General features: G+C 37.2%; 1 protein-coding gene across 1 annotated transcript in view; it reads left to right on the forward strand.

Annotated features, from left to right (window-relative positions):
• RGS22 (regulator of G protein signaling 22) overlaps positions 1-13009 on the forward strand; it is a 106405-nt gene extending 93396 nt beyond the window's left edge. Inside the window, exons 23-28 of the mRNA XM_058175725.1 lie at positions 1005-1184; positions 4185-4328; positions 6348-6458; positions 7328-7436; positions 7714-7836; positions 10066-13009. Coding sequence (XP_058031708.1) covers positions 1005-1184; positions 4185-4328; positions 6348-6458; positions 7328-7436; positions 7714-7836; positions 10066-10082 — 684 coding nt within the window. The 3' untranslated portion in view covers positions 10083-13009. The remainder of the gene's footprint in view (positions 1-1004; positions 1185-4184; positions 4329-6347; positions 6459-7327; positions 7437-7713; positions 7837-10065) is intronic.
• Positions 13010-16377: the final 3368 nt, after the last annotated feature.

Genomic DNA, 16377 nt, shown 5'->3' on the forward strand with positions numbered 1-16377 from the left:
ACAAAGAAGAGGGAGTCGGGCTGTTCTCCAAGAACAAGAAGCAATGGGTGGAAACTAATCAAGGAGAGAAGCAACCTATTACTAAGGAGAAGTTTCCTGACAGTTAGAACAATTAATCAGTGGAACAACTTGCCTGCAGAAGTTGTAAATGCTCCAACACTGGAAATTTTTAAGAAAATCTGGATAGCCATTTGTCTAAAATGGTGTAGGGTTTCCTGCTTGGGCAGGGGGTTGGACTAGAAGACCTCCAAGGTCCCTTCCAACTCTGATATTATTATTATTATTATTGTTGTTGTTGTTGTTGTTGTTGTTATTATTATTATTATTATTATTATTATATAAGTACACATTGCCATCATCCTTGTTGCTCACCATCTTTCTTAGGGCTGAGAGTTATAATTCATACAATATCTTAAAGGTGACCTATTGCTCATTGGCACCTTAAAGGGTCTTCTGAGAGTTAGATTTTTCTCTCTGTCCTTAACAATTATGGTTGCAGAGGCAGTCCAAAAGGAGTGAGATCTTCCCTTCTAACATGAGTTTTAAGAGTTTTAAGAGTTTTAAGAAACCTTGAACTTGCCTACTTACTGAGATCTTTTTCTGAGAACTTCTTTTGGTTTTTGCCAAACTGAAGTAGGCGATGATGACCGAAGAAGATTTTCACACACTGAAGCTCTGATTCTGAAGTAGTTCCCTGGGAAATTTTTGTAAAGCGAGTTGGCCTGAGAAATAGAACCTGAAGAGTGGCTAGGGAATTGTATTTTAGACATAAATCAAGCTCACTATCTAAATAATTTGCATCACCTTTCTTTGACCTGGTGCTTTCCAGATATGTTGGGATGGCAGTTCCCAGAATTTCCCGCCAGCTGTTGGCCATACAGATTGGGAATTATGAAACTTGCAATCCTAACACATCTGGAACTCATCAGGTTGAGGAAAACTGATTTACATGTTGACTATGTAATTGCATATATACTCTGAATGTTCTGCTTCTTCATTTTCAGGACCTGTGCCATTCTCACTGTGATGAGTCCATTATTCAGGATAAGATCACAACTATTATCAACTGCTTTATTAATTCTGCCATTCCACCTGCTCTTCAGATTGACATACCTCAGGACCAAGCCCAAAAGATCATTGAACACAGGAAAGAGCTAGGCCCATATGTGTTTAGAGAAGCACAGGTACAGGAATAAGCCTTGTGGGTAGCCATGCCTTTTGTGTAGATTGAGAATTGTTTTTATGAATGAACGTGATGGACACAAAGCTGTCCCTATTACGGAATCTGGATTGGCATACTCTAGTACAGGGGTCTCTAATCTTGTCAACTTTAAGACTTGTGGACTTCAACTCCCAGAATTCCTCAGCCAGCTTTGCTGGCAGTTGAAGTCCACAAGTCTTATAGTTGACAAGGTTGGAGACCCCTGCTCTAGTTTGATATTATGGCATTAACAATAAAAATGAAAAATAGGATCAATGATATGCATAGAGATTCCATCTGTATACAGGTAGTCCTCGACTTATAACAGTTCATTTAATGACCGTTCAAAGTTACAACAGCACTGAAAAAAAGTAATTTATGACCACTTTTCACACTTATGACCCTTGCAGCATCCCCCTGGTCATGTGATCAAAATTCACATGCTTGCAACTGGCTCGTATTTATGATGACTGCAGTGTCCCAGGGTCATGTGATCCCTCTTTGCTACCTTCTGACAAGCAAAGTCAATGGGGAAGCCAGATTCCCTTAACAACCATGTTGCTAACTTAACAACTGTGGTGATTTGCTTAACAACTGTGGCAAGCAAGGTTGTAAAATGGGGCAAAACTCATTTAAAATGTCTCCTTTAACAACAGAAACTTTGGGCTCCATTGGTTGTACGTCAAGGGCTACCTTTACATAAGATTTTGTTACATTCAAATATTGTTCAGGGCCACTTCTAACTTTAGTCTCTTTTGATTCCTAAGAAATATGCTAAAAGTATATGATCTTTCAGAGTTGTTCAATGCAATACCCAAGAAACTCTTGATAAGAAAAAATAGTGTATTCTACTCTCTCTCTCTCTCTCTCCACCGAGCATATATACATACAAAAGTACAGAGATCTTAGATTTGTGATGAATATATATCATCAGTGCATAGAGCAGTTTATTAATTTTTTTTAAAAAATATATATATATATATATAAAAAGAAACAATAGGACAGGAACGGTAGACACGTTTGTGCTCTTATACACGCCCCTTATACTCCTGTTCCAATTCCCATTTAAAAAATAAACATGTGTGAGTGACAGCAATTTGCTGTAGAAACAAAATAAAGTATCTTATAAAAATTACTGTTGACAACTGATGGTAAAATTATTTTTTAAAATTTATTTTAATAATTCCTCCATCATTTCACCATGAAACACACCTGAGTGTTGCGTCCTACCACTATCCTTCACCCTTTTAAAGAAAAATTAATAGAAGCCCATAAATACAGCTTTATCCCTGCATAAACTATTGGTAATGGAATCCCCTGGATTTTTGGTACAGGGGAACTACAGTTTGACTTTCTGAGGTAGCATCAGCCTATCAAGGTTGTCAGACCAGGAAACACAAGAACCTAATCTCCACAAGAGGACCAGAAATACACTTTATCAATGCTATATTAACAAAACCTTGCCAGCCTGATGTGCTTTTGCTCCTCTCCCTCTGATGATACCCCATGGAGGAGCGAGACCGAGTCTTTTTGGTCTCCCAGATGTTGCTGGCTCATAGTCTGGAGGTCCTCTTGGACACATGGCTCTTTTTCCTTCCCCCATCAAATAGCTTCTGACAGGTTCTAATGACTTATGCATGAAAATAAACTTAACTTTCAAAAACTAAAATTGGAGCTTCCTTTGAGAGAAGAGATCATGCAAAATGTGCTGGCTCTCATTGTATCCCCTCAGTTTGTGCCTGGCGGGTGGGAGAGAGTTGTGTATTACAGTTTTTCTTAAACGGCAACTGACATGGATGCTAGGCAAGGAAGAAAGGAGAAAGATAAATATTCACATGTCCAATATTTAATTTATGTTTTAATTTTCCGGAAATCCATGTAGTGAATTTTTGAATCTCTGATTTTACAGGTAGTCCACAACTTGCATTTAGTGGGTATTCAAAGTTACAACAGCACTGAAAAAAAGTAGTTTACCACCAGTTCTTGCACTTACGACCATCACAGCCTTCCCATGTGATCAACATTCAGGGTGGGGCAATCTGCATTTATTTATGATGGTTGCATCATCCCAGGGTCATGTGATCATTATCGGCAACCTTCCAAGTGGATTTCTGACAATCCGAATCATTGGGGGAAGCTGGATTCATTTAACAACCATGTGATTCACTTACCTGCAGTAATTCACTTAACAACCATGACAAAAAAGATCATAACATTGGGTACAACTCACTTAACAAGGGTCTTTCTTAGCGATGGAAATTCTGGTCCCGATTGGGTTCATAAGTCCAGCGCAGGGGTGTCAAACTCATGGCCTGAGGGACGAATGCATCATGCGCTGGCCATAGCCATGTCCGGTTTAGCGAAGAGAGGGTACATCACGATACATCATATGACGACGCCATGACGATACGAGTTTGATAACCCCTGGTCTAGCACGATCTGTACTTTCATATCTCTTTTGTGTCTGTAATGTAAAGGAAATAATCTTTCTTGCAAAGAGATTATATCATTTCAAAAGACCTCACCAGTTCTGCAATGTTGTTTTAGAACTTTTCTAGAGGCAAAAACTTAAGTAAAGTTTCAAAAGAGGCACCATTCATCTGTCAAAGTTGAATATTCTAACAACAATTTGGATTTAAAAGTAGTTCTGATGTAATTTGTTTGTTTGGTTTTAGAAACCTCATATTAAAAACACAAACAATTCACCAATTAATGTTTTTATTAATGCAAGACATTATAATTTTTTTAAGGAAAGGCTTTGAAACTGTGGCTTATGAAATTTTTCATCAACTATAAACACATTTTGATGGAAAGCATGTGCCTGTCTGGAATAAAATTTTAAAAGGCAATATGTACAATGCTGGGAGTTTGTGCTATGCATTAGAAGCATTTATCATTGGCAAATATTCTAATTGTCTGCAGTAGTGTTTGTTTCTGTGGCGTATTGCATTTTAAGACATCCTTTTCTATTTCCCTGCTTCAGATGACTATTTTTGCGCTTCTCTTTAAATTTTGGCCAATGTTTTGTGAATTTCGAGGTAATTTGATTGATGAGTCTATTTTGCCTTGCTTGGAAAGAGAAAAGAAGATACAGAAATTAAAAAAAGCAAAAGAATTAGAAGAGAAGGTGAGAAGACCAGATTAACAGTACATACTCCAGTTAAACAATAATATGAATCACTTGAAGTAAGATAAACTCTCAAAATAGCACAGCTATTTTGTATCTGATCCAAATCCTGCAGAAGTGAAATGAAAAAAAAATATCCACATTACAAATGGCATTTTCCCTATTTAGGACTACTCGTTTATTATATTTGATTTCTGGCACTGTAGGAGTTTAAGACAGAGAGCAATATTTTATAATGAAACATACTTTGAAAGTTTGCTGAACTATAACAACCTAGATAAAAACACCTTTTGATGCCAGCTCTCCATAAATCTTTCTTTCTCTAAATGTGTGCCTTCGAGATGTGTGGGAATACAATTCACATCATACACAATGTTGTAATTCATTCTGCACTGGAGAAAGCTGCTTTAAGAATTCTCATTCTTGTGAATTCTCCCAAGAATGTAATTCTATATTTGCAGAGAGTTGCTAAATTCTGTATGCATATGATCAAAATATTATTAAAATATTATTATCGAAGTGACCCCAGCCCAAATGTTAGGAGTCTAACTGGAAGGGCGTAGAGGTATGGAAGGGGAGACAGAAGAGAACAGGGCTTTGTATTGTATGTTGTGAAGCAGGGGTGGGTTCTACTTACCTTTACTACTGGTTTGCATCATGCCCGCACGCATGCGCAGAAGAGTTTTGATGACATTTGGGTCAGTGGGTGAAGCCTCCCGCCGGATTTACTACTGGTTCTATAGAACTGGTCCGACTCAGGGGCAACCATTTGGAGAGTTATTTCACCACTGTTGTGAAGTAACCCCCCAAACAGAACATTTACATCCCAAGAACTCTCTGCCTTCACCTAACTAGCCTATTCAGGTTAGGTGAGGAATGAAACCACCCTGAAGGACATATATGGGGTCCCCCAACTAACTTGCCCAGACTGAAGAAGCTACTTGGATGAGCAGTGAAACATTTCTAACCAGCAGGAAAGGAAAAGAAGTCCAGTAATATGACTCAGCTTCCAGAGACACCGTAATAAAAACTTTTAACTTCCACCCTTGTGGAAAAAAGTACTGAAGCGGGTAGGTGAAGAAACTCACTTTCTTCCACAACACTCAACAGAAAGCAGTATGTTCAGTAGGTGCAGATATCAACCATGAACAAGGGGGAGAAATGATGATGGAAGTGAATGTTGCTTGGTTCCCATAACCAACCTGACAAGCAACAGCTCACCTATTTTGGCTATTGCAACCCAAATCTTCTCTTCCACAAGACAAACAATCTGTCATTTGACACTCTGTTTCTGAGCTCAGTGTTTCCCCTCACTGCTAATCTTGGAGGACAAGGCTGAGGGTCATCACCTGAGGAAAAACGAAAAAAGAATCTCAGTACAGGTAGTCCTTACTTACTGAGCACTTGTTCAGTAGCCATTTGAACTTATGAAAGTGCTGAAAATGGACACTTGCAAGCAGTCCTCGAAGTTGCAACTGTCGCAACTGTTGCATGATTTGCTTAATGACAGCAACCTGAACTGATGTTTGTAAGGTGGCATGGTCACACTTAATTACTGGCATCGCTTAGCAGCAGAGTTGCCAGTTCCTATGGCTGTTGGTAAGTGAGGACTACCTGTAGATCTTGCTTGAACCAGAGGTTGAGAGGAACTCGGAGAAAGTGGTTTGGGATCCTATAGAAATCCTCTGTAGAACTGAGTAACTGGAAGAATCCATGATAATCCCACTGCAAACCAAGGCTAGAGCCTCAAAGGCATCTTGCTTGGATTCCCTGATAATCTTCCTAACTACATCCCAAAATACTTCCTTTATTTGTAATTATTTTGGAAATCTTTTTCAACAGAAGTCTCCGTATAAGAGAAAGAGTTTACTCAAGAGAAGTCTGACTAGATCCAAATCTTAAAACAAAAACCAAAATTTAAAAAAAGGATATAAAGTGGATTCTCAAAAATATACTGAAATATACTGTCCAGTAATTTACTTTACTTCAGAAATAATCGAATATTTATTTCATTGCTAGGCACACAGGAAGAAAAGTTCCATTCCTGGGAAAATAGGTTCAGCTATTGATTCGAAACTGAGTATGGCTGAATTTTCGCCATCAACAAGCTTCTCTGGATTGGGCCGAGAGGTAATTGAACCCTGTTCTGTCAGTCCTTCCTGAAGCACAGTGTGGTGATCTGGGATGATCCAGTGGATTTAGGAAACAGATTGAAAGCTGTTTCTGATGTGATACCAGGTTCATTTTTAAGAAATTGCTATTGTTCAATTATGGGAAAATGAATTTGCTAGCATTCATTTGGATCCCTTCCCTTTATTTTTGGAAAAGAGGGCAAACAGCTGGACACGTCTGAAATTCATATCAATTTCATTTTACATGAATATCCCTCATGACAGGGGCTGCATATTGCTAAATGAGAGTGGAAGCTTTTTTTTTTAATGTAATTTAAAATGAATGGACATGTTGAAGGTTTTTTTTATTAATTTAAAACAATCAAAACCCCTTCTTAAAATTGCAAAATGAATTAAGGAAAGACCGGTTGTCTCTTAAATAATGTGAAAATACTTATGAGAAGAGACAAATAGCCCTGGCAAATAATTAAGCGTATGTTTGATGCTGGCATGTAGTGCAGATTAATTCAGTATCTTACCCACTACAGACAAGATATAAATCCAAATAATTAAAGTACTGATTTGACATGAAATTCAGATATTTCACAACTGCCTTGGAGGAAATTGGCTCTTCAACCTCTTTAAACGTCTATAATGGAAATCCTCCTTCTTAATACAAGTGGTATTAGAAAACCACATGAATGATTATGTTGTCCCATTGATAAATAATGCCATACTAACGTTATTCTCTTTTATTAACATTTCAGTTTTCTGAAGTCAAGAACAGCTAACATTATCTTAGGATGTAAAAAAGGATTGCCCGTTTATGGACTCACTGTCATATCCACCTAACTTGTTTCCTTGTTTTTTTAAATCTCTTTGTTGCAGTTTTTCTGGTCTTATTCAAAGTACATAGAAGCTCTTGAACAAGAAAGGATTCTCCTGCAGGTTCAAGAAGATTTAGAGAAAAAATCAGTTGCAGCATCTGCTTATTCAGGTCAGCTTTTCATCAATGAGGAAGGTTTTTGTGGGGCCATTTAACATTCATTTCCTTACTAACTACGTGAAGCACAACAACAATATGTTTTCTGAAAACAATGAGCTTTATTATGGTCTTTTCTTTCTTTCTTTCTTTCTTTCTTTCTTTCTTTCTTTCTTTCTTTCTTTCTTTCTTTCTTTCCTTCCTTCCTTCCTTCCTTCCTTCCTTCCTTTCCTCCCTCTCTCCCTCCCTCTCTCTTTCTTTCTCTTTCATTTCTTTCTTTTTCCTCCCCCAGGTCTCTCATCTTTCCTCGCTCTGAAAAGTGATACAGTCATAAGCTCCGAAAAATCAATTCCCCCAGCAAACTTCAGCACAGCTTTTGTGAAGCAACGTTCATTCCTATCTAAAGATACTGCAAGTATGCCTCTAGGAGCTCAATTAATTTTCCATGTTGATAACAGATACCGTTTCATCAGATGCTCAGTTTGTATAATAATATAAAAATGAAATGCCTTGTGGATTCAGTCCAGGAGGAGCACGCAAGTATAAGCAGCCCATCCTCCTTGATGTGCCAGTAGTTTTTTTTCAGCACTTCATACTTGGCTTCATACTTTCCTTCCCTCTTGCCTACATAGGAGATTTGTCCTTCCAAGCTGGCAGGGAAAGCTTTTCATCAGCTTGCCTAAAAACATTCTTGTTCCTTCCATCCCTGCTCTTTTGACTTCATACTGTTGTCATTCTACCTGCAGTGGGCAAATGCTCTTCCTGCAGTAATTGCTTCCTCTTCTCCTTAGTCCATTTTCAAAAGAATGGTTGACACTGATATTTTTAGCTTAATTTATAGTTCACCATCTGCACAGTGATGTCATATAAATACTGCAAGATTCTAGTTCACAAATATTAGTATTCTTGCATTCTTCAGAGTTGGTCAACCAAATGTTAACTGTTTCAGGCCCCAGTTTTGATGGGAAATAGTTAATCATGTTCTTAATATATTTACGGAATGTCTTTTTAGACATGATCTATTATGCCCCCGAGTATAACTAAATTACAGCAAACACAGAGGGCTGGAAATTGAACAATGCTACACTTAATTGTAATGGTGATGTAGAGGATCAGGCATAAATAGAAAGCTGGTTTTTTGGTACCCAAGGTTCTATGAAGAAGCAGGTGTTATTTTTCTTTGAGCCACCCACTTATGTGGGAATTAATCATTCACATTCCTATCATTTAAACACAATGATTGGGCATATGAACATCCTTCATTCCAGATTAACTCCATAACCTCAGCACAATCTTTGTAGCTGAACCGTGTTTCTGATTTGAAAATGGTGGTGGCTGGTGGTTCAACAGACTAATGCAGTCTGTTATTAACACAGCTGCTTGCAATTATTGCAAGTTTCAGTCCCACCAGGCCCAAGGTTGACTCAGCCTTCCGTCCTTTATAAGGTAGGTAAAATGAGGACCCAGATTGTTGGGGGCAATAAAAGTTGACTTTGTATATAATATACAAATGGATGAGACTATTGCTTAACACAATGTAAGCCGCCCTGAATCTTCGGAGAAGGGCCAGATATAAATTCAAAAAAAAATAAAAATGCACAGGAGCGCAACCACACCACCTGTCTGCAACTCTTTAAAATAACTGCCTCTGTTCCTGAGATCATGTGGCCAGTTTTGAAGGCAGAAAATGTTTCTGATAAATTGAGAGTTGGCTATGGCTATGCTTTAGTTACCTCCAGATTGAATTTCTGCAATGTATATTTCTTGGGCTATCTTCAAAAAGGACAGCCATCCCCAACCTTTGTGGTTTGGTGGCCTGGCTGGGAGGGGGGAGAGGGGAACTGGGTCGCACGAGCAGCAGGCCAGTGTGCATACAGCTCAAGTTGAGTTACGTGCATGCGCATATATAAAGAGTTTTGATTCAGGATGCCTTGGGGCGGGTGGGGGGTGTCACCTTATCCTGTATTGCTGTCCGGTCTGCTAGATCTTATGGAAAAGCCCTTTTCTGTGACACAGATATTTTTGACTGAGGCAAGAGAAAATATTTTTTAATTAAGCTTTTGGAATCCTTACTTTGGAAGGCTCCCTGGGCTCATTATTGGCTGATATTTCACCAATAGGCCAAGAATTTTAGAAAATCTCTTGCCTCTTCTCCAATGGTTACCTTTCTGTATTTGCTTTTGTTATTACTTTTAGTTTTATATTTGGGGTGATTTCTATTTAATAGTTAATCTTTTCTATTTAAATTTATTACTGTTTTTAAATGCTATAAACTGTTCAGAGAGATAACATATGTACTAGAAAGGGATAGAAATAGCAATAATAGTAACAGAGTTAGAAGGGACTCCAACTTGGAGTTGCAGGTCATCTAGTCCAACCCCCTGCTCACGCAGGAGACCTGTACTAGGGATTCGAATTGCCAAACTGCCGACCTTTCTGATCAACAAGCTCAGTGTCTTAGCCACTGGGCATATTCACAAATTTAGAAGCCATTGTCAGCTGGAATTACCTGTGAAAACGGAAAATAACTTATTCTCCTAGATTTTTCTTTGGAACTGTAAGAATTGTGCTCATTTTCTGCCTTACAGGTATTATTTTTTCTTTCTTATAATATTAATGCTGTGTGTCTCTCCTTGCCAACTAGGACCATCAAAATTTTAAGGAAACTGGTGAAGAAATGAAGGGTTTGCATTCACATTGGGACCACAATTTATCAGAAATAAATGAATGTTGCTCACTGGTTTGCCCTATTTTTCAGAGATAAGTAACCAAAAGAAGAAAGAAACTAATTCTGGTGCATTTGGTGCCAGTGGGACCTTTTTCTTATATACTGTACTGTTACAGCCTTCTACAATTTAACAGCTACGTTAGAATACAATTCCTACTATCTGGAGACAGCAACTTTGCAGTGTCAGATTGGGAATCCTGTGCTATTATATTCTTGTTTTTAATGAAGGAAAAACTGTTAATTTACTTACAAAATATTTAAGAGGTTTGCAGTTCATTGACACCTATTATACTTCACAAGCAGTGGTGGGATTCAACCGGTGTAACCACTGGTTCGTTGAGTGTGCGTTTCGTTCGCCAAATGTGTGCTCCATGCACGCGCAGTTCATTTCCAAGCCGGTTTAAAATGTACCTTCGACTGCAGCCCCAGTGAGTAAAACAGCCGAGGAATGGCAATCCGCTCTGCCGCGCCTATCAGCTGGGCTTCAAAAAAGAAAAGAGAATGAAGGTCAGTATAGTGCAGGGGTGGGTGGGTGGCCCCACATGATCATCAGAGCTAACTGGTTTGCTCTCAGCTGATCGTTGGAGCAACCGGCTCGCCCGAACCGGTCCAAATAGGCTGAATCCCACCCCTCTTCATGAGGATTCTGAAATGTACTTCTTGGGGCTAACTTCAAGGCAGTTCCTCTTGCTTTCATTATATAGAAGTCTCAGGAACAGGTGTAGAAAACATCAGGACATCAGAACATCAGGGCTGGTGATAGAGCAATTTGTAGGGCTTCAAAACAGCAACATCTGTGACTATCTGCCATATTGTTTCACAGCCACATCTGATTCGTACTATAAATTACAGTGAGAGCTTGAGCTGAGTTGTGGATGATTGCTGCTGAAGGATTCAAATACATTAGTTCTTTCTTCCTTTTGCAATGTTCATGTTAAACAATGAAGTATGTATCAAGAGGGAAAATATCTGTGGCCCATATGTGGTCTTTATTTGATGATTTAAACGTTCTCCAAGAACCTGTCATTCCAAAAGGGAAAAATTGGGACCAAATCCTGCCCCTGGTCCCTCTGGGCATCAAAGAGGAGGAGGAGGAGGAGGAGGAGGAACCACAAGAAAAACAACAAATGAAGTCCTTCTGCAAAATGATTGCCTTCACCTGTTGTAGATTATTTGCTTTAGATTCATGATACATCATTATTTTTTTTTGGCCTTGTGTCTAAGATCAGATTCACCATGCTAGAAATTTGTTTTCTTTGCCACATGTCAAACAACTGCTCTCTGGATTGTTTCTTTTCTATAACAAGTATTTATGTCATATATTAAAAAGAAACTCCCATTTAGGTATTTAATTTTTTTCTCCAGCCAAATATAATATGAAACCAACAATGTGCCCATGTTTTAGATTTGGACAATATTTGTATCCAATCCAAACATCAACCCATTAATCCTTTATATGGCCCCCATGATACCTTCAAACACACTTGATAACCAAACAACTTGTTCTTCCCGCTCAGTAGCTCCATTCTGAATCAGATTTAGCAGACTTATTATATAAAGGATATAATCCAGGCATATGTCAGGGAACATAAACTTTGCTTGATTGATACTTGGTTTTGCAGAATTGTTTCCACCCACGCAGTAAAACAATGGTTCCCTTGTGGTTTCGATAGAAGTGGTGTAAAGTCGATGTCTTATTTGTCTGTCGTAAGAAATATCATTGCTTGATAATCACATAGAATTTTGTGTGACTGGTTATAATTCATCCCTTGAAATAAAGATAAAGGTTCCCCTCACACATACGTGGTAGCTGTTCCCAACTCTAGGGGGCGGTGCTCATCTCCGTTTCAAAGCTGAAGAGCCAGTGCTGCCCATGGCCGGCATGACTAAATGCCAAAGGCGCATGGAATGCTCTTACCTTCCCACCAAAGATGGTCCCTATTTTTCTACTTACATTTTTTACATGCTTTTTAACTGCTGTTGGCAGAAGCTGGGGCAAGTAACAGGAGCTCACTCTGTTATGCGGTGCTAGGGATTCAAACCACCCAACTGTCGACCTTTCTAATCAACAAGCTCAACGTCTTAGCCACTGAGCCACCACATCCCCTTCCCTTTGAATTACCATCCCTCAGTTTCCCAGAGTAGTTCACGATTTTATCCAATTTATATTCTGTCTTTCAAATCTAAATTGAAAGAGGGAGGAATATAATCATGATCCAGTCAAGTTAGGACCTTCTTTGCACTCTACTTTATTTTAAGGAGAGAGTGAAACACGTACTCATATATTTTTATTTGAAAATCAATGGTGCTTAAAACTTTTTTAAAACTTTGGAGTGTGATGGTTTGCGGCATCTAAAGATTAGCAGATCTATTGTGGTTTTCTAAAGAAAAGATATTACGTTTTCAACATTATCTAATATAGTTGTCATTTAGGTATATTAGGTATAAAAACATTTTTAATCATAGCATATGTGTGAATTAATTACCAAAACAACCTTAATTGATATGACCAGCAACAGTTTTATAGATGGCAACATTTAATAATTATTATGTTTGGATTGTGACACTTTTAAGGCTTACACAATTACAATGGAATAATTTTTTCATAGTTTGACATCCATTTGATTAAACAGAATAAAATTATCTTGAGAAACATAATGCAATACAGGATACATAGAAATGATTGGAGAAAAGCAGTTGTAAAGAATGAGGTTAGAAAAAAACGAATGGCAGACAGTAAATACAAGGGCAGTCATTCACTAATTTGTGGCTTTGTTGACAGCAAGTCATTTTTCACTGTTTTGTAACATTGTGGTTAGTCTTAATAAACGTGTTAATAAACTAGCAGTTTATAACTTTTCTCCACTGAATTGTTTTTGGTTTTTTGTCTTCATTTCTCCAGAGACGCCTGATATGAAGTCAATCACCAAATTATAATGGCCTATGAATACAGGGCCTTGCTAAATTACATTTTTCATTAATGTTTGCATTTCTGGATAATTCAGTGCAGATTTTTTAAAAACCACATTGGCAAGAATATACATAATTTTAAAACCTTTGTCTGGTTTAGATCCTGTATTAACAAAATATACACTCCAGACTATCTATTAGGCTGTTAGCCTGCTCTGGCATTGGGATTATTTGTCAAAGTAATCAATACATCCAGGAAACTATATTCCCTTTCCCACAAAGATCCTCTTAGAATGTATTGATAGTACCTGAATCACAACTATTTAAATGTTCAGATGTAAGCATTTATAAAGAGGACATCTGAGCCAACAATAAATTCCTGCCTGGGCAGGGGGTTGGACCAAGACCTCCAAGGTCCCTTCCAACTCTGTTGTTGTTGTTGTTGTTGTTGTTGTTATTATTATTATTATTATTATACATAGATTTCTACCATTCAGAAAATAGATTTTTACTTATAAAATTGGATTACCAGCCCTCTTCACTGCCTGAGCTATGTGTCCTCCAACCTACGTTAAAATATTTTTTCTACTTATTTTTATGCACTTTTTATATTTTTTTATTCTTTTAAATATATTTAGTTTGCATTAGTTTTTGTAATCTAATTTTGTTAGAAATTGTAATCTTTAATAAAATTACTATAAAAATAAAGGAAGATAGATCATGATGGAGAAAATATATCTGTTCACTAGACATCAGAAACAACATGATGGAATAGAATGAATGAATGAATGAATAAATGAATCAATCAATCATCGTCTTTTAACATATTTGAATAGCTCTCATATCATGGAAATTTGTCATTTGATAAATAGGATCCAGACCCCAAGTTCAATTTCCCAGAAAAGAGTGTATATAAACATTAGGAAGAATTTCCTGAGAATTTGATTATAATACAATTATAATCTAGACACAAAACAAGAGCAGGAACTGCCCATGAGTCAGATCTAATCCAGAAACCAAAGCTTGGTTGAAGACTGCTCTCTATAAAGAACATCCAATCTTCACATGGTACCTTATTTGATCACCAGAACTTTGTAATATTCTGGCAAATGGAGGAAATTGCTTTTTTCTTGAACAGATGACTTTCTGGAATAAATTGAGGTGTCAAAAGGATCACAAATTTGGCATACGTTCTGATAACAGGCAGATACTCAATATACAAACTGTTCCTCAGACTAGAAAACGAAAAATAAGATTCCCAGAAATAGAGTATTTTAAGCTGCAGCTTAATGACCAATGTCAGAAAGTTTCCTACATTGACAGATGGCTTCAATAATATTTTGATCCCCTCCAATTCTGTGCTTTATTGGTTTATACATAGAATAGTGCTTAGTCCAGCTTCCTGAATCTAGCAGATGTCGAAATGTGTGGTCATAAACTCCTAGCAATGGGCACACTAACTGTAGAATTTTGAGGGTTGCAAATAGCTAGAGAATGCTTAAGTAAGACTTTGAATTTAAAGACGAGGTATGAGAAATTCACTTTTATTTATTAGAATAAGAAAGTCTTGCTTTATCTTAAAAGTACTAAACAATTCTTTCAAAATTAGTTTTTATAGATTGCAGTCCATTTTTTCAGTTGAAACAAACTAATCACTGTTTGGCCTGTTTATTTGGGCAACCCTTTTTATGAAGTTAGGTATTTTTTATCGTTTTTTTTGGAAAGGAAAGGAGCATTCAAAATTTCTCTTTTCTCACCCTCAAAGCTTTTGCAAGCCAGTGATTAAAATCCAACCTAATGACTAATGCTTTCAATAGTTGTGGCAATCACTGGTAACCATCAACATATTGCTCCAAAAGTTAGAAAAAATCATTCCTGCTTATTTGTTCTTTGCATTCATCATTGTAAGATTACTCCAAAATTAAAGCATGCAGTACTTGAAAGAACTTCAAAAGCCGAATTTGCAGATTCACTGGTTGAGCCTTTTTATTAGTTCATGTTTTCCATTTGCCTTTAACATCTTGCTTTGCTGATACCCTTCTAGAATTTCATTAAGTTACAGCTCCAGTTGGCAAGTACTTAATTAATACCGGGATGGCAAATACGGGTTGAGGTAAGTTTGTATCTTCTGCTCAGAGGCAGAAAGCAGTAAAGAATGCCACATTTTTTAAAAAATGGAAATACATACTTATACCACACAGAAGATGCCCAAGTGTGCCGTACAAAAATAAATAAAAATTCATTTAATATAAATATATACAAATTTGATTATTTTAGACCATCATGTAGTTCAGATATGTTAATATAATAGAAACATAGGATGCACTTTTTAAGATAAAATTCTTTTCTAAAAAAAATGTAGAAATAGCTAATTTTAAATTAAAAATAGTGCCAAGCACAGTCTGATGTAACTGAAACAGAAAATGGGATGCCTATAATTTTTATATGGTATCATTCTGCAATAAAAATTCTGTAATCACACTTAGAATTATCTAAAGGCAAAACTTACATCAGGAATATTTGTGAAGCCATATAACAGAAATTTAATAAATGATACTATAACTCATATCAAGAGAAAACAAAACTTGTCACAATATGGCAAAAATGATGTGTGATCAATTGGTCCCAATTTAATTTATAACACAGCAAAATGTTTGTGGTGTGCCCAACACAGTACAACAAATCCAAATAAAATGTCTGAAATTCTGATGTCTGTTTTAAATAACATCCACTTTAAAATACTAATTTTTAAACAATGCTATAATATCTTTGGCATTATGTCAGTTCTAAATCAACGGTTTGCCATGAATTCATTCCTGGCCCAGAGAAAAAGGAGCAAATCTGATTTTGATTGTGGCACAGAGGACTTGTTTTTGCATTCTGTGTTCAACAATGCCAATTATATCTGACAGGCCAGCTGTTAGTCCAGTTTTCAGAAGTAACTCCAGTTCAGAACCACAAAAATGATGTCGATGGTGGTATCTAGCTAACCTTGCCTGGCCTCCAAAATTGCACAGCATCAGGTCCAGCTGGTACCCGACATGAGGACCAGCAATGACTCTGGATGAGAATACCTGCCCCCACCCGAGCAGTTGGCAAGCTGCGTTTAGAATGACATCCCTGAAATTGCAGAGGTTTGTCTGAACTGAACTCAGTTTGGTGGCATTCTTATGTCCAGATGTTCTCTGGATTTGGATCCAAGATGGTGCCGCTGAAGGTTCCCTCAGTGAAATGCTCTCTAATGGTTTATTTTTAATTATTCTCTGCAACTCACTATGGATTTCTTACAAGACCATCTGCTAAGAATTAAGTAACATT

The sequence above is a fragment of the Ahaetulla prasina genome, chromosome 3, assembly GCF_028640845.1.
Source record: "Ahaetulla prasina isolate Xishuangbanna chromosome 3, ASM2864084v1, whole genome shotgun sequence".
Lineage (NCBI taxonomy): Eukaryota > Metazoa > Chordata > Lepidosauria > Squamata > Colubridae > Ahaetulla > Ahaetulla prasina.